The 24,865-nt window shown below is 40.6% G+C and overlaps 1 protein-coding gene across 2 annotated transcripts in view; it reads right to left on the bottom strand.

Moving 5' to 3' along the window:
• MEGF10 (multiple EGF like domains 10) overlaps nucleotides 1–24,865 on the bottom strand; it is a 169,554-nt gene that overhangs the window by 28,536 nt on the left and 116,153 nt on the right. For both annotated transcript variants that reach the window (XM_043515023.1, XM_038403762.2), the window contains 4 exons: nucleotides 20,214–20,388; nucleotides 19,170–19,290; nucleotides 15,944–16,107; nucleotides 10,163–10,265 (listed from right to left, as the gene is read on the bottom strand). In XM_043515023.1, coding sequence (XP_043370958.1) covers nucleotides 10,163–10,265; nucleotides 15,944–16,107; nucleotides 19,170–19,290; nucleotides 20,214–20,388 — 563 coding nt within the window. The remainder of the gene's footprint in view (nucleotides 1–10,162; nucleotides 10,266–15,943; nucleotides 16,108–19,169; nucleotides 19,291–20,213; nucleotides 20,389–24,865) is intronic.

Raw genomic sequence — 24,865 nt, 5'->3', positions numbered from 1 at the left:
AACATTAGAAAAATAAGCCCATAGTTAGGCACCTAAGTGGCCTGATATTGAGACATGTTAAGGACCCCCATTTGAAATCAATGGGAACTATGGGATTTTAGCATGTCTGAAAACCAGACCACTTAGTTAGGTGCCTAAATATGGAGTTATTTAGGTACCCAAATTTGAAAACTCTGGCCTGGGTTTATGAGTTTGTAACACCACCTGTCAAATACAACCAATTTCAGAATTAAATTGTACACTGTCTGCCTTAACTCATTCTGTTTGTGCATTATCCTTCATATCATACACAGCTTCACACAGTGGGACCCTGTCATAGCGAACACATTTTTTCCACAGAGTTTCAATGAGGGCAAGTTGAGTTTCAGTATACAGTGGTCACTAGTAACAGGTCATCATTTACCAACAGCTACCACAGAGTGTTTCTGAGATTATGTTGTCCATGAGTTCTGAGTTATTACAACACGGCTCCTGTGATCTGCCCAGAGAGAAACATCTATGATAGCATTTTTCAAAGTTCAGGTCGTGACCCAGTGCTGGGTCATGGCATGTAAGGCACTGGGTCACCTTGCTTAGGTGACCCAGCGGCTCTGGTCAGCATTGCTGATCGGGACGTTAAAAGTCCCGATGGCGGTGCTGCCCGGCTAAGGCAGGCTAGTGCCTACCTGCTCCAATACCGTGCTGCACCCTGGAAGCGGCCAGCAGTGGGTCTGGCTTCTAGGCAGGAGGGCCACAGGGCTCCGCACACTGCCCCCACCCCGAGCACCAGCTCCACACTCCCATTGGCTGGTTCCCGGCCAATGAGAGCTGGGGGTGGTGCTGTCTGCATGCAAAAGTTGTGTGCCTCCGCTTAGGAGCCAGACCTGCTGCTGGCCACTTCTGGGGCGCAGTGCGGTCCACGGTGTCAGGACAGGCGGAAAGCCTGCCTACGCACCCCGGCTGCGCCACTGACTGGGAGCCGCTGGAGATAAGCCCATGCCCCAACCCTGCGCCCCAATCTCCTGCCCCAGCCCTGAGCCTCCCAAACCCAGAACCCCTTTCTGCATCCCAAACCCCTCATCCCCAGCCCAGAGCCTGCACCCCCAGCCCAGAGCCCCAACCCCCTCCAGCACTCCAGCCCTCTTCCCCAGCCCTGAGCCCCCCCCCCACCCCAAACCCCTCATTCCCAGCTCCATTGGATCACAGGCATCAACAATTATCTTCAACTGGGTCCCCAGAAAAGAAGTTTGAAAATCACTGCTCTATGACAACCATGCTAGGTGTGGACATTAGTGTAGAAGGAGCAGAGTCCTGGGCCTATAGGGTCAATGAGGTTTGCCATGAGCCATGGAGGAACAAGAAAAAAAGAAAAGGAGGACTTGTGGCACCTTAGAGACTAACAAATTTATTTGAGCAGAAGCTTTTGTGAGCTACAGCTACAGCTCACAAAAGCTTATGCTCAAATAAATTTGTTAGTCTTTAAGGTACCACAAGTACTCCTTTTCTTTTTGTGAATACAGACTAACACAGCTGCTACTCTGAAAGAAAAAAAGACAAGCCCTGTCCCCCTATAGTGGTCATGGAGAAACTTCTGTGTAGATAACCTCAAAGGTTTCCTTTTCCTTATCCTCTTCCCATGTGTTTTCTGATGGGTGAAGGTGATCAGGTGGAGAATTATTTCAGGCTACTTAGCAAAGGAAAAAACATGGCATCTCAGATACTACTGTGCCATAAGTGTGGGCAAATGTTGCATTTTTAATCGTGACTGCTGTATTTGGAATTGCAATTTGCACAATATAATGCATTGAAACAATTCTGAACTTTCCATCCGCTTCATTATAAATGGAATTTCATTATATCTAAGTTCTGTATAAGCAAGGCAGGTTCCACTGTACTGAGAGGTGAGGGCATATACAAGCATTGAGGTACATATACTAATTTAATGACATATTGTATCTCTATCTACATATTTTAAAATATCTCATCTATTAGTTGTTATTCAGAGGAACACAAAAAAGAACTTAACAGGAAAACTTAGTTTTAATTTTTACATCTGTTTAAATTAAAAACTCATTTATTTTTGAGAGAAGGGTAGAAATTTCAAACAGATTAAACAAAAAAGATAAAGAATTCTCCAGGCTCTGATTTTGTATACTACCTTTCAGAAAAGAGAGCTAAGCTTTATAGCAAAGCTATGAACTGAGGAAAATAAGATTTTAGTGGGGTTTGCAAGAGATGTTTTGACATAACCTTAACAGGGGTGCCAATAATACACCTGATGATGAACAATTTGATTTAAAAAGAAAAGGAGGACTTGTGGCACCTTAGAGACTAACAAATTTATTTGAGCATAAGTCCTCCTTTTTTTTTTGCGAATACAGACTAACACGGCTGCTAGTCTGAAATTTGATTTAAAAATGTGAATTTTCTTTCTTATGCAATAAAAGTATTTTTGATAAGTTTGTGTGTTGCTTTTGATTCTGATAAGGAGATCTGTGAAGAAATGTTTTTGCCAGGGCTGCGGACAAAGAGCTCTTTGATGGCTTCCACAAGTTGCTAGGCAATAGCTGAATGGTCATGATAAACTTCAGCTAAGCAGCTCTGAAGAAATGCTCATGCATTTAATGCCCAGTGCTTTATGCCAAGGGCCTCACATCTAAATCAGCATTCCCTCAGCATCCAAATTGCATGACTGAAGTAAATAATTCTTCAGGGGTATCAGTGTTTTCAGCCATACTAGCAGAATGTTTACATACTCCATACACTGTACTTTTAATATTTTGAGAGTAAGTGATTCATCCAAATCAACCCACATTGAAAGCTCATGGCTTATTTATTTTTGTCCTTTAAGAGGAAAATTCCATAAATAATTATTTCTGATCTGTAGTGACAGAGGCAAAACTATTGTTCCCAGACACTGAGCATGCACTCTAGCTTACTCACCCTCCGTTTGACTGAGGAAAATAGCCCAACATAAAATAAGATAAATACCACGCTACTATGTCAGTGTATTTATACCCTGTGTGGCATATGGAGTCTCCCATTATATCCTTAAGGAACAGAATCAAGACCTGTTTTTAACCAACTATAACTCCTATACACTGGAGTTAATTCTGTCACAGAACACTGCATCTGAGAGCAGGATCAGGCCCTCAAAATGTTCCATAAAATCTTGGCCTTCCATTGATTTCAATGGGGAGCAGGATTTCACCCCTTGTTCTTATTCACATGAGAAATACTTTTCCTTAAATTTACAATACTTCAGTTCACAAGTGCACAACCCCAACAGGTCTGGGGACACAATGAACCCACTGTAAAACATTATGGGCCAAAACAAAGTGTTATTTATTAACAAAGACTTTATCAAACCATGTGTTTTGGAAAATAAATGTGCTCTTTATCATAGTACAGAATTATCACAAATTTGTGGCAATATAAGATTATGGTGATGGCTGTCAGTATGCTATAGCACTCACTGAGATTGCGGAGATAGGACTCAGGTCCTTATGCTCCAAAATTACAGACACCAGTCAATTGAGCAAAACAAGACTCCTCTTCAGCTGTCAGCAGTATAGTGCCTATGAGACACAGCTGAGCATTATGATTCCATCAGGGTACTAGTGCTATACACATCATTTATTACAAGTAATCTTTTTAAAGAGCCAGTGATCCTCTTCTCAATTATGCTGAAGTGGATAATTTTTTGCTGTTAATGTGGGGAGGGAATGTCACAGAAAAAAAGACACAAAAGATAGCACACGCTATGGGGGGAATATTGATCTAAGCTATACAATTTGAGTTACGTTAGTAGCATAACTCAAGCAACATAGCTTAGATCTACTTACCATGGGGTCCAAGCTACGCTGTGTCCATCGGAGATGCTCTCCCGTCGACTCCCCTTACATTTGTCATTCTGGTGGAGTACCGGAGTCGACGGGAGAGTGATCTGCAGTCGATTTAGTGGGTCTTCAGTAAACCTACTAAATCGACTCCCAGTGGATCAATCACCACAGGGTCGACCCACCGGTAAGTGGAGACAAGCCCACAGTATGCAAAAATGCATACTGACTAAAAGATAAACAGAGAGAGAGAGAGAGTGTTCCCAGAGGACCTGCTTATTTACATCCGTGAGGCAGGTTTTGATAATTATGGCAATTCACTTTTCTATTCAGTAACAAGTGTGGCTCCCAAAGTAATGTCAGAGGCAGGTTTTGATAATTATGGCAATTCACTTTTCTATTCAGTAACAAGTGTGGCTCCCAAAGTAATGTCAGGATCACATGGTAAAAACACAACACTTCCTCATTACAGCAGACACATATGGTGACGGACAATCTGATTAGTATCAGCAGGTGTCCATTTTAGGGAAAAGCCACCAACATCCTGTCTGGCATAACATATGGTTGAATACGGTACATGTCATAACATAGACAGGAATTATTGCATCTGTCTTTTCCATAAGCCAGTACTATTGTTTTGATATACATAGCATATTTCATAATCCCCAGTGCCATATAAGCCTTAAATTGATTTTTAAAATTGCATGTGCAGTATCAGTGTGACATGGTATTACTTCAGGATCTCCAAACATCTAACAAAATAATGTGCAACACAGCAAAGAATAATGTGTTATCACTAAGAAATAAGGCATATTTTAAGTTGTCTGAAATAAAATCTTGTGCTTTTTACACTGTTTCAATGGAACATCTTAGCCTGCTACTGCCTGAATTTGCTAATTTTACTGGCCTGCTCCAAACTCGACTTTTTTTCACGGCTGTTTGTGGAAGAGGTGAAATTAGGGGATAAGGATAATAGCTTTGTTGTGTTACAGAAGTTGCTGAATAATGATTATTGAGAGGAACAGCGTATAGTACCCAAGTGCATTAGGTTTAAAATGGTAGTTTATTGTTTATTTTAATTAGATATAGAGTACCCAGTGCTTAAGATGGGAACTAGAAATGCCAAAAATATATACATATGTAAATTAATGTGCATGAACATATTGTACCAATTTAATGGTCACTATTTAACAATAAGGTGTTTGTGTGTGTAAGTCTCTTCGTTTTAAGGCTCTCTTATCTTAAAGCACAATACTTTTTTCCATTGTCCTATTTATTCTTCTCCATCCAATGAAGACATTAAAAAAACCATCAGAGTGAAAGATGGCAAGGGACAGAAGGTGGGTCTGTGCACAGAGGTCATCTGAAATGTGTGTGGGTGCTTCCCTTTTATACCATAATAATTCAAGCAGCTCCTGGAATGCATCGGAATAGTGAGAACCAGAAAATAAGCCACTCCATTAATTCCAGCTGTTCTAAGCAGGGAGGGGCTTCTATATGGTGAACATTCTTAGTTTAAGTTCTAAACAGGGCTGGGTTCTTATAGGGTGAGCATTCTTAGCTTGAATTCTCTAAACAGGGTGGGGTTTCCTTTAGGATGAACATTCTTAACATAAACCTCTCACTGTGTAACAGTAGAAGATACTGTAGGAATAAAATAGATTTTTAAAAAATTATTCTGATTACTCCTTGAGCTTTGTGGTAGCTCATGACAATGTAATATCCAATAGTAAGTTAACAATTTTCTTAAAAGAATACTGTTCTTAAAAGTATAAAGACTTCTAGAAGCAAAACAGTATTTTGGGGGCATTGTTCATATTAAAGGCAAACTTATTTATAAAAATAAATTAAATACTATCTTAATTTGTTGACATTCTGCTCAATTGTGACTCTGCCATAAGTCCAGAATATATGACAATGTATTGTTGCACTGCCTCAGGAGAAGCCAGTTTCCTCATTGCTCCTGAGAACAAGTAACTTGTACCTAGTCGATGTCTGGTGCTGTGACCATTCCCCAGCATGCTGGTGCAGCTCCTCAGCCCAGTGTGTTTTGGGAGGAGGAGGTGAAGCCAAGGCCCCCAACCTACCCTGCCCTGTTCTGCCCTCTCCGAACCACCTGTCTGAATAGGACACATAAAAGCCCTACTTTCCCGCCATGCTACTCATGATGCTAGGCACACAAATGACCCTTAGGAGGAATAATGAAAACTGAGGAAAAGTGCTAACTACCAAATATTACATGTATTTGCTGTGTACCTCTTCCCCCACAAATACTACAACTGCTCCAGACTTTAACAATTGCTCAGCACCCTCTTAAGATCATACTTTATGCCTCAAAATCAATCCATTGCATAATATTCCCCTGATGTACAAAACTGCCATTTGAAAATGCCTAATATCTGCTTTTCTTTTAAAAGGGAAGACACAGACACAGTATTTTCGAAGAACTGAATCATACTGGCAATAAAGTTGATAGCAATATTCTTTTTTATATTAACAACAAGGGGAAATGAACACAAGCCAAAATTGGGAAAGAAAAGATAAAGAATATTTAGATAAGTTAGATGTATTCAAGTCAGTAAGGCCTGATGAAATTCATCCTAGGATACTTAAGGAACTATCTGAATCAAGTGAGCTGTAGCTCACGAAAGCTTATGCTCTAATAAATTTGTTAGTCTCTAAGGTGCCACAAGTACTCCTTTTCTTTTTGCGAATACAGATTAACATGGCTGCTACTCTGAAACCTAGGAACTGTTAGCAATTATCTTTGAGATCTCATGGAGTGTGGGTGAGGTCCCAGAGGACTGGAGAAGAGAAAACATAATACCTGTCTTTAAAAAGGGGAACTAGAGGCATGTCTATACTTCCATTAAATACCCGTAGTAGCCTGACTCAGGCTCACAGGGCTCAGACTGTTGGGCTATAAAACCGCAGCATAGATGTCTGGGCTTGGGCTGGAGCCCATGCTCTGGAACCCTGCAAGAGGGAAGGGTCCCAGAGCCCGAGTCCCAGGCCAAGCCCTGACATCGACACTGCTATTTTACAGTTCTGTAGCCTGAGCTCCATGAGCCTGAGTTGGCTGACATGGGCCAGGCACAGGTGTTTAATTGCAGTGTAGACCTACCCTAAGAGGACCCAGCGAATTATAGACCAGTCAGCCTAACTTCAATACCTGGCAAGATACTGGAACAAATTATTAATCAATTTGTAAGCACCTAAAGGATAATAGGGTTATAAGGAATAGCTAGCATAGATTTATCAAGAACAAATCATGCCAAACCAACCCTGGTCATGGGGCCGGCAGCCAAATCCCTGGGCACGGGGCTGGCTGCCACGGCCAGGAGCGGAACCCTAGGAGCAGGGCCAGCACCCAAGACCCCAGGCATGGGCCGGCAGCCAGGGCAGGGGCTGGAGCCAGGAGTGGAGCTGGATGGCACCCCCTCCTTGCCCCCCGTGCCCCTCCAAATGTTCCTCTGCGCCACCCTACCGGAGGCATGCCCCACTGATTGGGGATCTCTGGGTTAGATATTCAGAAAACCTTCTTAACTCTAAGGGTAATTAAGCTCTGTAACAGGCTTCTAAGGGAGGTTGTGGAATCCCCATCATTGAAGGCTTTTAAGAACAGCTTGGACAAACATCTGCCAGGGATGGTCTAGGTTTACTAGGTCCTGCCTCACTTCAAGCAGCTGGACTTGATGACCTCTTGGGGTCCCTTCCACTTATACATTTCTCCTTGGCCTCAGTGGAAGCAGGATCAGTTCTGATATCTCTGTAAACTACAGAATTTGGAGTTTTTAATTCTAGCATATACCAGCTCAATAATCTCCAAATACTTATGGGACACATTTTAAAAATCTAATCTTCTTATGTTGTTGAGTTTCAGTATCTCCATCCATTTTTCATACACTACCAGTCTGTTTAAATTGTTGTTATAACAAAAGATATCTTCACCACTATTAGTCTGTTTACCCCCAACAGTCAACATGTCATCACTAAAATGTGAATCTATGGCACAGCTATTTTAGAACCTCTTTCTAAAGTATTCTTTTTTTTCCATTCTAAATATAAGTACATTCATAAATAAGTGTGCCTGCCTCATGGCTGTCAGTCTGACCTGTGGTGTGTGGGTGGAAGATTTTTTCAAACAGTATAAGAAAACTATCTTGTTTATAAGCTACTGTATGTCTAGACACCTTAACATGTTGAAACTAGTCTCTCTTACACACACTGCCAAAATGACATCATCAGGGAGACTCAACTTCACTCATAGCCATGTGTGAGGCTTTTTTTTTTTGCAAACGTTTCTCATCGCTAAGTATAAAAGGCAAATTAACTTTGAAAGAAGCAAAAATGCATAATCATTGCCCTCCTTTCAGTAACTGGCTTCAGATAGGACTGGAGACTTGTGCTATGTTTAAGAGCTTTGGCCACAACCTAGTTTAGAATATTCTGTTTATAATTCTCAAGTCTCTAATATATTTTTATGGGAAGACCTGTTATAAAGAAGTTTGTAATGATTCTACTAAAGTCATTACAACAAATGTGTTATATTTTTTAAGTTTCCTTTTAAGTTTTATAAAATGATGTTGGCTTTTATGACTATTTGCCTCCAGATTAAGAGACTAATGGACAATTTTCAGTTGGTCTTCCTACTTATGCCTGCACAATTTGTGAAGACATCCGATTACATGCACCAACCCTGAGCACTCATACTCACAATCAGGAACCGCACACACAATATGAGAATTTTTGTGCAAAAAGTTATTTTGTATGAACATGACAAGTGAAAATTAATTTAAGCTCTTCAGCCAGTCAATAAATCGTACAGTATCCTATTTTTTATCCCCCCTCCTACCTGCCTCCCCCAGCACTATCACACACACTGGAATGATAGTTCAGGCAAGGTCTATGAATCTTAGCTAGTTCCCTTCTCTCTCTCTGCAAGAATCAAAGCCTCACTGGCTTTGTCAGTGCCTCTCCTGATTGTAAGAACTAAATGTAACCGATCAAAGAACAGAAACGATATAATGCAAGTTATAACCAATTTCAACAGCTAACCAAAACATGAATTTCAAATATTGAGTATCAAATACCTACATTGAAATGTCTGTGAGCTATCTACAGAGTTAAAAAACAAACTTACAAAATAAACCAAGTAAATTTAAATAGTGCTTATGTTTGAGGAAATCAGTCTTTCTGCAAACATTCTGTGAGCAGGAAAATATGTTGTAACTTGTTAAGCGCTGCATCCTCACTGCTCCCCATTCCCCCCAGAGCCTCCCGAACACCCGCAAAACAGCTGATTGCTACGGGCAGGAGGCGCGGGAGGAAGGGAGGAATTGCTGTTCCACCAGGCCGCCAGGGTGGCGGGAGGCACTGGGGGTGGTGGTAGAGGGGAGCTCATAGGGGGTTGCCAGCCCAACCCTGGTTCCAAGCCTGCATGGCCAAACAACATTATAAGGAAACATTGCGCAACTATAAATGAGTATGTTCTCTAATAGATCAGGGCCGTAACAACGAAACAACATTAACCGGGATGACGTTAAGTGAGGAATTACTGTACAGCTAGTAGAAAAAATGGAACAAGAGTCTCATAATAAATTTCTAAACCTCTTCTGTTTCACAGTGTTTGGAATGGACCCAGTTGTTTGTTTTTTGCAAGTTTCCACAATATTTTTATAATCAATTTTTTAAAATCAAAATCATGTTAAAATAATGAACATTTTCATTTACTGAAAACATTTTTCTGCAAATAAAAGTGTTCAGTAACAATTTAAAATACAAATTTGACAAAAAAATTAAATAAAAAATCAGTACAAATTCAGAAATGTTACCAAAATTTCAGCTTTTTTAAAGCTTATTTTTCATCAGAAAAACTTTGTGTGCAAAAAAATTCAGCCAGTTCTACTGACAACACAGCTTCTGCAGGAGCCATGATCCCACTGGCTGGCTGCCTGGTGCTTGCATGTTAAAAAGTCTCCTTGGGGATGGTGCAGGTATGGCTCTGAAATCAAGGCTTTTTCTGTCAGTGTTATCTTAGATAACCACACAATTACTGACCATCTCTTGAAGGGACCATGGTGTGGAGGTTGGCTGCATTTTGAGACTTCCCCCTTCCACTGCCAAATGTATGCAGAGCCCAGATCCCAGGGAGCTCCACATTCCATGGATCACATGAAAGGGAACACATGCCATGGAGGTGGCATTCCCATCTTCCTGTACTTCCCATCCCAGAAACTACCAGTCTGGATCTTCTGTGCCCACCAGAGCAAAAGGAATGATTGGGTCCCACCTTATTTAGGTTGTCATACTTTTTTTAACTCTCATACTAATCTTTACTTTACCTGACCATCCAGGGAGACAGTGACAGTAACCAGTGGTTGGATGACAGCCATCTGCATGGCTGCAGTCACAGCGTTCAGCACAGTCCATTCCATATGTGCCATCCTGTCAGAACAAAAAACATAGCTGAAACCACAAGAGCTAAAAAAGAGAGCTAGAGGAGAACAAGTTCTGATCAGTCCTCTCTCAAGCAGCAACGATCTTCCTTTTTTATACTTTAATCAGCTTAATTAAGGTAAAACACCTTTCCGGCTTTCAATAAATCAAAATCTGTGGTTTTATTCTTTTATTGCCAGGGGTAAGAAAAAAAGTTAATTAAATGCTTTTGACAGATCCCAGACAGACAACTCTTTTTGCAAAACAGTTATTGAAAGGTTAACAGTGGCACTGCAGCTTCCTTGCACTGTCCCTCTAATGCCCCTCAAACCTGACCTGAAACCTGGAGAGACCTTGAAGGAAGGAGTATTCAGTTTCCATCCCGACTCAATCTTTGACCTCTCTATTAAGATTGCCAAGAAGGATGCCACTTAGTGCCAGACTTTTATAATGAACTCAGTAGAAAGTAGAAGTATTCAAGTACAACTTTTAGCGTGCTGTGACACTAGGACTGAATTTTACATATACATGTTTTATAAACAAGCACAAACTGCCTCACTTTCTTTTTATTAAAATTCCCTTCTTTTGCATTACAGTAAATGCAACCTGACAAGGGGAAGGATGCTTACTGTTCACAAAAGGAAATGGGACAATTATGTAATACTATTTTTTAGTGTGGTAGTATTTCTGTGGACTGATGGAAAGCTGGTGTATGATGGATTTGACATAAGGGGTCAAATTCTCCTCTAAGTTTCCCCAATGCAATTCAGATGACTTCCATTGGATATTGGAATCCCAATTCTAACTGCATTTAGTTTCTGTTAAGTAGGAGAAGGTAAACAGATTTGAGAGACAATTCCCCATCAAGCCAACCCAGGAAACTGCACCAAGGAAAACCACTAGGTTCAACCTCCCAGAAGAAAGAAAAGTTTAGCAGTAATGTGCAACTACAGAAAAGGGGGTTGGAACCAAAATGAAATATAAGGCAGACTAGGTAGTATAATCACACTTATGTGCCTGGCACCACCTGCATAAAAGAAAACAAGAAAAGAAAAACACACAGCACCATTTAAAAAGCTAGTACAGTAGGATAATTTAAATACCAAGGCTAAAAATATGGTCATAATAACATCAGAACTTGAAATGCAGCCTAAATCAAGTTTTATCTGCTGTTTCCTGATACTCATGCCTACATTTGAAAAGAGTTCCACAGGATTTGGCCATTTAACTACCAGTCTTTCAATTCCAAAACAGAACAACACTACCCTGCACATGACTCAAGAATAAGCAGTGTTTTACTTATCTCAATAATCCTTTTAATGTAAGGGAGAAGAAGAGATTAAGGAAAGTACTTCCTTTGCATATAATCAGATTTGTGAAGAAAGAAAATCCTCAAATATATTCTGGAAAGGGGGTAATTTGTAAGTAAGACATAGCAAAAATAAAATTGCAAACTCACTTACTCTTGAGTACTAATATGAGCTGTAATTTTAGTAAAAAGATGTGTCATATGCTCACTGAAATGACCAGCCTAAGTATACAGCCTGAAATTGTGGCTGAAATAATAAAAGATGTTTTTCCCCAGATCACATTGGACACAGGAAAACTAATGAGGTCTAGATTCAAGTTTAATAACTGTTGGAGATATGGGCAAAAAAAACCCCCTTCAGTACATATATTATGTCATATGCACTTCCTCTGATCTATGGTTTTTGGGAGAAAGTATTAGTCAGGAGGATCAATTTAATAATGAATGTGTATATCAAAGTGGATCCAAAAACTAACTTACTTTCTTGTTGACAAAAACATCTCTCACATAAAAAGAAAAGGAGTACCTGTGGCACCTTAGAGACTAACAAATTTATTTAAGCATAAGCTTTCGTGAGCTACAGCTCACTTCATCGGATGCATCCGATGAAGTGAGCTGTAGCTCATGAAAGCTTATGCTCAAATAAATTTGTTAGTCTCTAAGGTGCCACAGGTACTCCTTTTCTTTTTGCGAATACAGACTAACACGGCTGCTACTCTGAAATCTCTCACATAATAAAAGCAGAGGGGAAATATTTATGGATGGAAACTCTAATGGATAAATTATGTGTATTTCATAATATTAGTTTGTTAATTTTCAATGGTGTACTCAACACAGTCCCTGTTTTGAAGATTTTATAATTTAAACAGCAGCCTTAGAGAAGATGATCTAAGTGTAAGTGCAAAACCTTGTCTCTCTCTTCAACAGAAGTCCAATAAAAGATATTACCTCACACACTTTATCTCTCTATGCTTAGAGATAAGACATACGTAGAAACTTGTATTCAAATTAGTTTTTTTTGTTTATTCTCATGTTACAGAATTTTGAGATAGAAAAAGCATTTGATAAAGGTTAGTATTTGTAGGTGTCATTTTGCTGAAAATAGTGGACTGCTGTGGATTAGCAGTCTTGAAAAAGCAGCTTTCTCTTAAGGAGACAATATTGGAAGATGCTAATGCAAACCAGTGCAGAATCAGATGGACAAGGTTGTTTTAAAGAAATCTGGTCCTGTTTTCTAGGAGCTTAATTCATATTGTGACAAAGCTCTGTCCTTGTCTCCGTCAGTCCCGCGTTTCCTGGCGGATTTTGCTAGCCTCAGAGGCTCACTGTGACCCTCCACATAACCCTTCTTTCTCTAGAGACAAGGGTCAGAGTCTACTGAGCCATTTTCATCATAAGCCAGCGAGGGAGGTGAGGAGAAGTTATCCTTCTTGCACAGTCTCCCAGTCTCAGTGATTAATCAGGGGGCAAAGGTGGGGAGTGGGAGCCCAGGCCCACCCTCTACTCCGGGCTCCAGCCTAGGGATCCTAATAGTATCAGCTATGGTAGCTGACCGTTTAGAAACATGACATGTACAATTCCCTGGGCTACTTCCCCCACAGCAGCCCTCACTTCCTCAAGTTCCACTTCACCCTTACCTCAGGGCCTCCTTCCTTGTGCCTGATATGCTGTGTACTACTTAGCCTTAAACTGGGAGGAGTGGTAGATGCGCTGGAGGGGAGGGATAGGATACAGAAGGACCTAGACAAATTGGAAGATTGGGCCAAAAGAAATCTAATGAGGTTCAATAAGGATAAGTGCAGGGTCCTGCACTTAGGATGGAAGAATCCAATGCACCGCTACAGACTAGGGACCGAATGGCTCGGCAGCAGTTCTGCGGAAAAGGACCTAGGGGTGACAGTGGACGAGAAGCTGGATATGAGTCAGCAGTGTGCCCTTGTTGCCAAGAAGGCCAATGGCATTTTGGGATGTATAAGTAGGGGCATAGCGAGCAGATCGAGGGACGTGATCGTTCCCCTCTATTCGACACTGGTGAGGCCTCATCTGGAGTACTGTGTCCAGTTTTGGGCCCCACACTACAGGAAGGATGTGGATAAATTGGAAAGAGTACAACGAAGGGCAACAAAAATGATTAGGGGTCTAGAGCACATGACTTATGAGGAGAGGCTGAGGGAGCTGGGATTGTTTAGTCTGCAGAAGAGAAGAATGAGGGGGGATTTGATAGCTGCTTTCAACTACCTGAAAGGGGGTTTCAAAGAGGATGGCTCTAGACTGTTCTCAATGGTAGCAGATGACAGAACGAGGAGTAATGGTCTCAAGTTGCAATGGGGGAGGTTTAGATTGGATATTAGGAAAAACTTTTTCACTAAGAGGGTGATGAAACACTGGAATGCGTTACCTAGGGAGGTGGTAGAATCTCCTTCCTTAGAGGTTTTTAAGGTCAGGCTTGACAAAGCCCTGGCTGGGATGATTTAACTGGGACTTGGTCCTGCTTTGAGCAGGGGGTTGGACTAGATGACCTTCTGGGGTCCCTTCCAACCCTGATATTCTATGATTCCAACAGCGCAACTTCTTCCCACAGCTCCTGACATGCACACCCACCTGACTGACTGGGAGGCTTTTAACTAGTTTCAGCTAGTCCCTGATTGGCTTCAGGTGTCCCAATCAACCTAGCCTTCTCCCTTCTCCCTTTTTCATTTTAGTATAAGTTATATTATGTTGTTACTTTGTGGAGAAAATTAATTAAAAGCAAAACAGTCTCCCCAGAATTTAACTCCTGATTGCTCCGAGAGCTGCATAATCTGGACCCAATGAAGTAGCATAGGTTCGGCTGTCAGACATGTTGTAATCCAGCTGCTCACACTGCCATGCTATTGAAAATAATGGAACTAAGCAAAACACATAGATGTGGAAGTGGCAGGGGTGGGGAATTTACAGGGTTCATGTGCAATTCAAATAATTCATCTGTAACTGAATTAAACCAAAGCTTCTCTTTATCCATAACTCCACAAGAGAGTCGTCTTCACAAAACGTTTTATTTTCATTGGAAGACAAGATTTCATTGGAAACAAATTTTGGATGAATTTTTTTCATTCTGAAATATATTTGAAACAAAAAAAAAAGCAGAGAAAAAACAAAATTCTTTAAAAAAGATTCCAATGTTTTCATTCTGAAATTGTGAATTTTCCCCACCACGTCAATATCTGACTGTTTCCCATTTGCCAGTAGTAACATCTTAGCACTTAATGTCAAATGTGAAAGGGTTACTTTCCCTCTGAAATTAACACTTTCAAAGACAAAGTAACACTTGCACTTTTAACGCTTAACCCTTAAAACTGAAAGTGTTTCTTTTAAAAGTGAAACAATTTATTTAGCTCCCATTTTTTTGCTCTTTCCCAGCTGAAAAAACTGGGGAACAGTGAGAAAGGTCGATAGGGAACTACTTTCCCACATTTTATACATTGCCTGTGAGAAAACTGAAATTTCCCAATGGGAAAGTTTCAAAAGGGGATTTTCCTACTAAAATGTTCCTGGGGAAAATTTCAGTTTTCTAGATCACTCTAGAAAAACAATTGTACCAGAGGGAGAGTCTGTAGAAGAAAAAGAGAGAAGAGACAAACAGATTTGCAGTCTCTGGAAGCAAATAAAGAAGAGATGGAGATAGAATTGAGGAAGCATAAGGGTGTGGGTCAACAGGCTGGAAGAAATTAGATGCAGTAAAGCTTAATCAAAAGACCACCACCTTTACTAGGCATTCTCCTGTTTGAAGTGTCTGACTCACAGTACCCCCAAAGATCTTGAGTAAAACTCTATTCTATCTTAATTATAAAGTTTCCTCTGTTAAAACCCGGATTTTTTTGTAGTTCCCTGAGAGATTGCTTAAATATTGGAAGTAGCAGACAAAGCCCTGAAGCAGAGGAAGACAACAAGTTACTACAACAAAAGATTATGTACATCTGGTTGAAGAAGGAGAGAGAAAGATTTTCATCTTGGTTTTATTTTCATGCTGGAAGACAAACTAACCTAGATAAACACATTCTTATATTCATTCTTATATTTGTTAGTTAGAGGTTATATTTTTTCGTTTACATGCTCATTTTAAAATATCGTCATTGAAATAGTTTGGGTGACTCCTGATTTATTGTAACTAAGAGCAGAATTTGGCTCTAACTAAGCTTTTAAACAAGTTCTGAAACAGTCAGTGAAACATCTGGAGTCAAATTTTCAATATGAAGGCACAAAAAAGCATTGTATATTCATATATGCAGCTGAGGAGCCCCATTGTACTCAGTAGAAATACTCTCAGTTGGAAGTTTTGCAGGATTAGACCACTAATAACAGAACCCCTATAGCTCATCATTGAGTGAATTTTAATTACCTGGCAAGTGAGTTCACATTTTTCCCCTCTCCAACCTGGAGCACAGGTACAGGTTCCATCCAGAGCATTGCAAGCCCCTCCATTAAGACACTGGCAGGTTAAATTACAGCCAAGACCCCATGTGCCACTGGGACAGTTTATTGAACAATCCACACCATGCCAACCTGCCACAACAAAAATGAAGTGTCATATTAAACAAGGACATGTTTCTCTTCCGTTGCTGGGAGGTTCCTCTTCTGGAATCTCTCAGTGATGCACAGCAGCAAGGATGACCATGTAGCCTATGAGAGAGTATTAGTCCTCCCAGCTGAGGCCTTGCTCAAGTTCAAACAGAGGTGTCCTTGTGCACCTGTAACAGCTGTGCACAGCACACATTACAGATGGGTGTCAACATATGAAAGCAATTAATAGTACATCTGAAGGGAAAATAGGACACCTTGAGAATGCTCACTGAAATGCACTAAACTATTTTGAATTTTGCAAGGGACAGCACAAAAAAAGAATGTATTCCTTAGAAAATAGGGTCAGTTCTTCTTAAAAACAAAGTTACTCATATAGGGTATGTATTTGCTACTTCTTTAGTAGTTTTTCTGATGGGCTCTTTGCAGACTACATTCAGTGCAGACAGAGCTATGGTGCAGGCATAACAGTGGTCTTGGCAGAAGAAATCAAGGTTAAAAAAAATAGATCAGTGAAAAGGTCATTATGTGAGGTGGGTTTTTCCAAAGACAGATATGAGATACTTCAAGAGATTCCCCACTTCCTTCTGAATATTTAAAAATAACCCCAGTACAAATTAGAAGATGCCTATAAAAAGATGCTTCAAACAGTGATTACGTCGGAAAAATGATTCAGGAAGTACACACTGAAGTAAGCAGAAAAGCAGAAAGCTTTTAAAAACATGATACTATACATCTATTGGATATAGCAGCCAAGTAGTCATATGCTATCATCGACAGTGACACAAGTTAGGTTTCTATTTCTATACTCTGTTTACAGTAAGCGAGGGTAAAAATAACTGTACTGAATCTAATCAATAAGCTATTCACAACATGTGTTGTCATGAATCTGCCTTGTGCTTTGGATTTCTTACTGCAGAACTTAGGGCTTAATTCAGGAAAAAATATTTGTTGCAAATATTGCATTGTAATAATTAAAATATGGAAACACATTTTCCCACAATACTCTTCCCAGGATTTGTGTTCTATCCCTTCACTCCCTACATTGCCTCCTGTAATACAAGCATCATTAAAGTAAACAATTCCATGAAGAATCATATAAAATTTGAAATGTTTCTAATACGTCATATTCCCCAAACTCTCTCTGACCCACCCCCCACAAATCTGTCCCACTCCCCCCTTCACAGACTCACTGTCTTGCTCCCTGCTCCATTGCCAGGGCTGGGCAACCACATGGTTGTTAATGAAAAAATGTAGAGGAATTTGGGGGAAATAATGTGTGTAATTACATGGAATATTTGAAAATGGAGGGTAAAATCCTGGTCCCACTGAAATCAATGGGATTTCACCCAGAGCTCTTCAGAAATTCCATAAAGGGCTAACATATTGCAAGAGGGGTAGATATGATCCTCACCTTATTTAGCATTTGTGTCAAACACTATTTTTGCTGTTTAATATTTAGTAAAACAATTAAATCACTTATTTTTTCATCTTAGTATTAATTATGTTGGATAAAATTCTACCTTCTGTTCAATTCTCACAAGGCCCAAGCAAATGACCTTTGGGCAGGGGTCTGAGGAAAGCAATACTTCTCTTCCCAATCCAGCCATTTGGCAAAGAGCAGCTGCAAGTCCAAATCTGCCCACTGCCACTATTACAGCACATAGATTACAATAGTAGCTTGGATGCCAGCACACCTGCTACATGGAGGATTTAGGCCTACGAATCCCTGGAGCGCCAAATCAACTAGTCACTTCCCTGCTGATTCTGCCACACCTCCAAGACCCTTTTCTGTGCTTTTAAGAAGAGAAGCACTTTACAGGAGAGCTCCATGGCACATACGAGGCGCAGGATCCCCCTGCTCAGCATTCTGTGGCCTGTCCATTTCCCCTGACCAATCCAAGAGCACAGCAAAGATGGTTATCCTGCTTTTAAGGTTTTCTCCGCCTGCAGATGACAGGGGGACAACCTCAGGCTCTGTGTGTGTAAGAAAATATCCTTACATGTGCTTCACCTTGAATATTCTTTTGGACAGGAACTACATGGAGACATGAGGCAGGGCTGCAGAACCTTGTATGGGAGAGGGGAAATGGAGTTCTTGTCATGCTCCTTTCTATCTGCAGAACACATGGCTGGAGAATTTGCAAACAGTCTGAATCCCTGCCGTATACAGGCAAGGTCACACCAACATCTGCTGTGGGAGAAGGTGAGCTGCGGAGCACAGGTGGTACATGGAAGATTTGACAGGGAGAAAGTGCCAAGCAAAGTAGAGGGTTTTGAAAGAAAGTGGGATGTGTGATACTGATGGAGGCAGAGCCAGCTGAGTGGGGATAAAGTGGGGGAGCTGAGGAATGAAGGAGCAGTACCTCGCACTAATGATGGTGAGGCTGAGAAGGGGAGTAGGGTAAGTGCTGGGACTGGGTCAGAGAATGATTGGAGAACACAGGATTGAGCTGGAAAGGTGTGGGGGAGCCAAAGGGGAGATGATGATTTTGGGGGTATAGATAGTGGTGCTGAACGGGCAGGAAGAATATCAGGTGTCCATGGTGGGATGGAGGTTGCAGCGACCTGGAGCTTGTTCAGATTCATGCTGATTTGGAGTGGGAGTAGAAAAGAAGTATACAGTCAAGTAGGGCTGCTGACAAATAACACACTCACAAGGAAACCTACAGCAATTCATGCTCAGCAGCTCCAGAGAAGAGAGCAGCATCCTAGCTTGGGGTGGGTACTAGTGGTCCCCCCCCCGCATCCATAACTCTAGCATGACCTGCATAGAGAGCAATGTGAAGGGTATGTGGATACAAAGCAGAATAGTGGTGGCAAAGGCAAGCTGCCCACAATTGTCTCTGAGAAGATATTTTTCTGTTTGTCACCTTTCTGAGCAGTGGAGGGAGCCAGCATTGTTATGGAGTTAGTGCCTGGCTCCTTTTTAGTTTAAGTTTGTGTTTATTTCTTCTCTATTTCAGAAGCTCATTTTGATGTGTATAAATAAGGTATACTGATGACTGATTACAGAGATGGGAGACTAATTTGTTAGGCACTCTGACCTGCTTTGCAGGTACAAGAACCATCCACCGGAGAACAGATGGCTTGATTTTTGCAGTTGCACACAGAGGAACAGTTTACTCCATAGGTTCCCGGAGGGCAAGGAGTAGCACAATCAAAATCCTAAAACATACAGAAATATATTAAAAAATTATTTGACAAAACATCAATGACAGTTCAACAATAAAATATCACCAGCACTTTCTCTAATCCTAGATTTAACTGACTGTCAACCCCTTTCCGAGAGACTGACTATTGCACAAGAAAATGTGAAGACTATGTCACATTCTAGGCTGTCATCAGGTCAGCCTGGGTTTACAGGAAAGCATTAAGCAAGGCTCTTAATACTCTTTAAATCTACAATAAGTATTTGTTTTACATTAGTTGATGTGGGAGAGCATGTCACATACCTGCCAGCACTTGGGTAACCCAATATTCAGTACTACTGTACAAAGAAGCAATTTACAAAAGCAGAGTGTAATGTAAAATGGTAATGTAATAGAAAACAATTTGGACATATACAATATTCAAAAAAAATCATTTGATTAAAGTGCTTTTTCTACTATACACAGTATTACTGATAGAAGAAAAGAAGTACCATAATATGTCTTCAAGGTTACATTTTTAGTATCATCAAATTTCTATATAGGAACAAACATCTGTGAGAAGCACTGAAATCAGGTATCATGATTTGTAGAAATTACTGTATTTACTGTAGATTTTTACTATAAAATAGTTACTTAAATCCACAGATTAGTGCTGCAACAGTCACAGTTCCCCCAATTCCTTTCTGTTGTAGTAGGTATATATACCTTATTAGCACTTTTCCATTCTCATCACTACATTATTTTTAAGAGCTCCAAATGCAAATTTTTTCCTTTACGAGCCTGTCCCACCAGGAGCTAAGCAACTCCTGACAAGTGACAAGCTGAATGTCTTGACCTCCCATTAACCTCACAGGAAGGAATACACTCAGCATTTCACTGAATCAGGCCCCAACTGAAGGCAAGAAAAGAAAAAAAACTGTGAAGTTCAGAATTATTTACCTTAAATCCAGGGGCACACATGCATTTTCCAGTCACACTATCACAGTCAGCACCATTTTGGCAGCTGCAGATCTGTTGACAAGATTCACCATAGAATCCAGGAGAACATGTCTCATTACAGTAGAGTCCAGACCAGCCTGGCTTGCAGGAGCATTCTCCAGACATAGGGTGGCAGCTGGCAGAAGAAGATGAAAGGAATAAATAATTTGGGATTAAATATGACACCAAGATCCCAATGTATTTTTTTTCAGAGAACGACATGCTGTTACAGATATGTTGTTTAAAGGATTTCATATACTGTGTATAAAGATATATATATTTCCCCAAACTAAACATACACAACACACACACAATTAGTATAATGTAACATAATACAACATAAAGACACATACTTACAAATCTATGTGTTTATTTAATTTGAAAAGAAAAGACCTATCTTTTCCATTTCTGTGTCAAAAAAACCCCTACATACACTACAGTTACCTTCATGACCATAAATTTCATGACATTAAAAATATTTAAACGGTGAAAAATTCAAGCTTCCATCTATGCTTCTTGGTAATTCAGCTGTAACTAAAATATAATTATTTTTCAAATAATGGTTAAAATCAGCATCTTATTTTCTCTCGAAGCCCATTTAGAAATATAATCCTTTTGTCTGAGAAAGATGATGAGTTTCTTTAATAAAGCAACATTCAAGGAGTAATATGAATGCTCTTCTCTTTAAAGCTGTGGTCGAGAAGTGTACAACTGGCTTCTTTCCAAGAAATGATACCAAATCACTTTCATAGGGAGAAGTCAGAGGCACTGTCAAACTCAGTGACCTTTTAGAAAGTGTCTAGTCTACACTGTACATACCTGGTGATAGACCAGCTGTCTCTACCTGAAACAGCAGTTCTATTGAATGGCTAGTTGGACAGCTGTTGCCTCATAACAAATGGACATCATCAGCTGTGCTAAGATATATGTGCTGGAAAAGTGGACACAATGAAGTACTCTGTGGCACTCTGGCAGACAAAGCACTTGCTTAATTCTCACCAAAGGAAAGCCTCAATGTTCAAATCAAATATATTTACAATAGGAGGACTGTCTAAAGATAGTCTTCTGGCACTGATTGAAGTAAAGTCCCCTGAAGTGTGCTGAAAAAAATGTGTTTAAGTCCAGACACATTAAATGACCCATGACATCAAGGAAGTTTTACATGCCTTGAGACTTCCTTCATTTGCTCTGTGTGTGTGTGTGTGTGTGTGTGTGTGTGTGTGTGTACACACACGAATAAAACTGTGAGTTGGTTTTTTTTCCTATTTGAAGGTATGAAAAGTACCTATAACACTTTTGGGTGTTGTAGAATTAATAATCATCATCTTTAAAATAGTTGCAAGTGAATATAGGGAATGTGGTATTAAACGTATAAGTCTCTTTTTAACAAGGCATGACTAGTTTGTGTAAAACTGCTGTAAATGAGAGGAAAATCTGGCCCCTGATCTTTTCAACTGAATAGTGATTGAGAAGTTTAGAGCGGTCTATTTAGTGTGTATGGAAACAGATCAAGCTACACCAACAGGCTATGTGGTGTTTGCTGAGAACAGTCTGTATATTAAAATATTAGAACACCTGCAGGTAATTGGGGCTGGAATGGAAATATTCTCAAATGAAATACACGTTAACCTCAGGAAACACATGATGTAAAAAGAGAAGCAGAAATGTATTCCCTGAGAAATAATTTCCCTATACCTAATTGCTTTTCTGTATGCCTCCAGAGGCATTTTGGATATAATCCCCATGTTTCTTATCGTTACGGGAGGTATTCAGTGATATGGAAAGCATTCTCAACCCACCCAACAATAGGCAGCATAGCATGAAGAAATAAGATAAATATATAAAAAAATGAAAATTAGTGGTGCAGTGATTTCAGGAAATGAATGATCTGAGCTGCCTTTTTTTTTTCTCTCTCAAAAGAGTGTAGCATATGAGGCAGACAGAGGCATTGATATTCTGTGCCCCCCAGTGAGTATTAGTAAGGCATACTCGCACATATATTGATTGACACCAAAATTAGTATTCTGTAATTTCTAATTAGATGTAGGAAGCTGGAGCACTTTTGAAGCTTTTTGATGGTTCTCATGCAGCTAGCTTAATTGGCAATAAGATTTGTCTGTGAAGATAGGGAGGTAGAATAGACGTTGAGAGATACTGCAAGTATTTCTGCTTTTTTTCCTGTTCATTTTGGTTCACAATTTATGGACATATGTGTATATTTCCTATATAAGCGCTAAAATAAATTTTAGTATATTTGGTAATAATATAAAGTAATATAAGTCTGCAGGTTTCTGGCACATTTTATGCCATATATTTATTTCATTTTATAAAATGGTCTGATGAAAAATCTATGTATATCCTAGAATCATAGGACTGGAAGGAACCAAGAGAGGTTATCTAGTCCGGCCCCCTTCACTCATGGCAGGACTAAGTATTATCTAGACCATCCCTGACAGGTGTTTGTCTAACCTGCTCTTAAAAATCTCCAATGATGGAGATTCCATAATCTCCCTAGGCAATTTATATGTACAATTCCACCATAAAAAACCCATCCAGAAATACAAAATGACCTAATGTCAACATTAAAAACACTGGTTTCAGTGTAGCAGCTGTGTTAGTCTGTATTTGCAAAAAGAAAAGGAATACTTGTGGCACCTTAGAGACTAACAAATTTATTTGAGCATAAGCTTTCGTGAGCTACAGCTCACTTCATCGGATGCATTTGGTGGAAAATACATAGGGGAGATTGATATACACACACAGAGAACATGAAACAATGGGTTTTATCATACACACTGTAAGGAGAGTGATCACTTAAGATGAGCCATCACCAGGAGCAGGGGAGGAGGGAGGAAAACCTTTCATGGTGACAAGCAAGGTAGGCTATTTCCAGCAGTTAACAAGAACATCTGAGGAACAATGGGGGGTAGGGTGTGGGGGAGAAATAACATGGGGAAATAGTTTTACTTTGTGTAATGACTCATCCATTCCCAGTCTCTATTCAAGCCTAAGTTAATTGTATCCAGTTTGCAAATTAATTCCAATTCCGCAGTCTCTCGTTGGAGTCTGTTTTTGAAGTTTTTTTGTTGAAGAATAGCCACCCTAAGGTCTGTAATCGAGTGACCAGAGAGATTGAAGTGTTCTCCAATTGGTTTTTGAATGTTATAATTCTTGACGTCTGATTTGTGTCCATTTATTCTTTTACGTAGAGACTGTCCAGTTTGACCAAAGTACATGGCAGAGGGGCATTGCTGGCACATGATGGCATATATCACATTGGTAGATGCGCAGGTGAACGAGCCTCTGATAGTGTGGCTGATGTGATTAGGCCCTATGATGGTGTCCCCTGAATAGATATGTGGGCAGAGTTGGCAACGGGCTTTGTTGCAAGGATAGGTTCCTGGGTTAGTGGTTCTGTTGTGTGGTGTGTGGTTGCTGGTGAGTATTTGCTTCAGATTGGGGGGCTGTCTATAAGCAAGGACTGGCCTGTCTCCCAAGATCTGTGAGAGTGATGGGTCATCCTTCAGGATGGGTTGTAGATCCTTGATGATGCGTTGGAGAGGTTTTAGTTGGGGGCTGAAGGTGTTGGCTAGTGGCGTTCTGTTATCCAACTATACTCTTAACCCAGCAGAAGAATCTGTCCTATCTCGGGGCCTCTCCTTTTGCCCCTCCACCCCCACGAACATGATACAGTTCTGTGGTGACCTAGAATCCTATTTTCGACGTCTCCGACTCAAGGAATATTTCCAACACACCTCTGACCAACATATTAACCCACAGAGACCTTCCTACCAACACTACAAAAAGAAGGATTCTGGGTGGACTCCTCCTGAAGGTCGAAACAACAGACTGGACTTCTACATAGAGTGCTTCCGCCAACGTGCACGAGCTGAAATTGTGGAAAAGCAGCATCACTTGCCCCATAACCTCAGCCGTGCAGAACACAATGCCATCCACAGCCTCAGAAACAACTCTGACATCATAATCAAAAAGGCTGACAAAGGAGGTGCTGTCGTCATCATGAATAGGTCGGAGTATGAACAAGAGGCTACTAGGCAGCTCTCCAGCACCACTTTCTACAAGCCATTACCCTCTGATCCCACTGAGAGTTACCAAAAGAAACTATAGCATTTGCTCAAGAAACTCCCTGAAAAAGCACAAGAACAAATCTGCACAGACATACCCCTAGAACCGCGACCTGGGGTATTCTATCTGCTACCCAAGATCCATAAACCTGGAAATCCTGGACGCCCCATCATCTCAGGCATTGGCACCCTGACAGCAGGATTGTCTGGCTATGTAGACTCCCTCCTCAGGCCCTACGTTACTAGCACTCCCAGCTATCTTCGAGACACCACTGACTTCCTGAGGAAACTACAATCCATTGGTGATCTTCCTAAAAACACCATCCTAGCTGCTATGGATGTAGAAGCCCTCTACACCAACATTCCACACAAAGATGGACTACAAGCCGTCAGGAACAGCATCCCCGATAATGTCATGACTAACTTGGTGGCTGAACTTTGTGACTTTGTCCTCACCCATAACTATTTCACATTTGGGGACAATGTATTCCTTCAAATCAGCGGCACTGCGATGGGTACCCGCATGGC

This window comes from Dermochelys coriacea, chromosome 5 (assembly GCF_009764565.3).
Source record: "Dermochelys coriacea isolate rDerCor1 chromosome 5, rDerCor1.pri.v4, whole genome shotgun sequence".
In the NCBI taxonomy this organism is placed as follows: domain Eukaryota; kingdom Metazoa; phylum Chordata; order Testudines; family Dermochelyidae; genus Dermochelys; species Dermochelys coriacea.
This window is presented reverse-complemented; position numbering and strand designations above follow the sequence as displayed.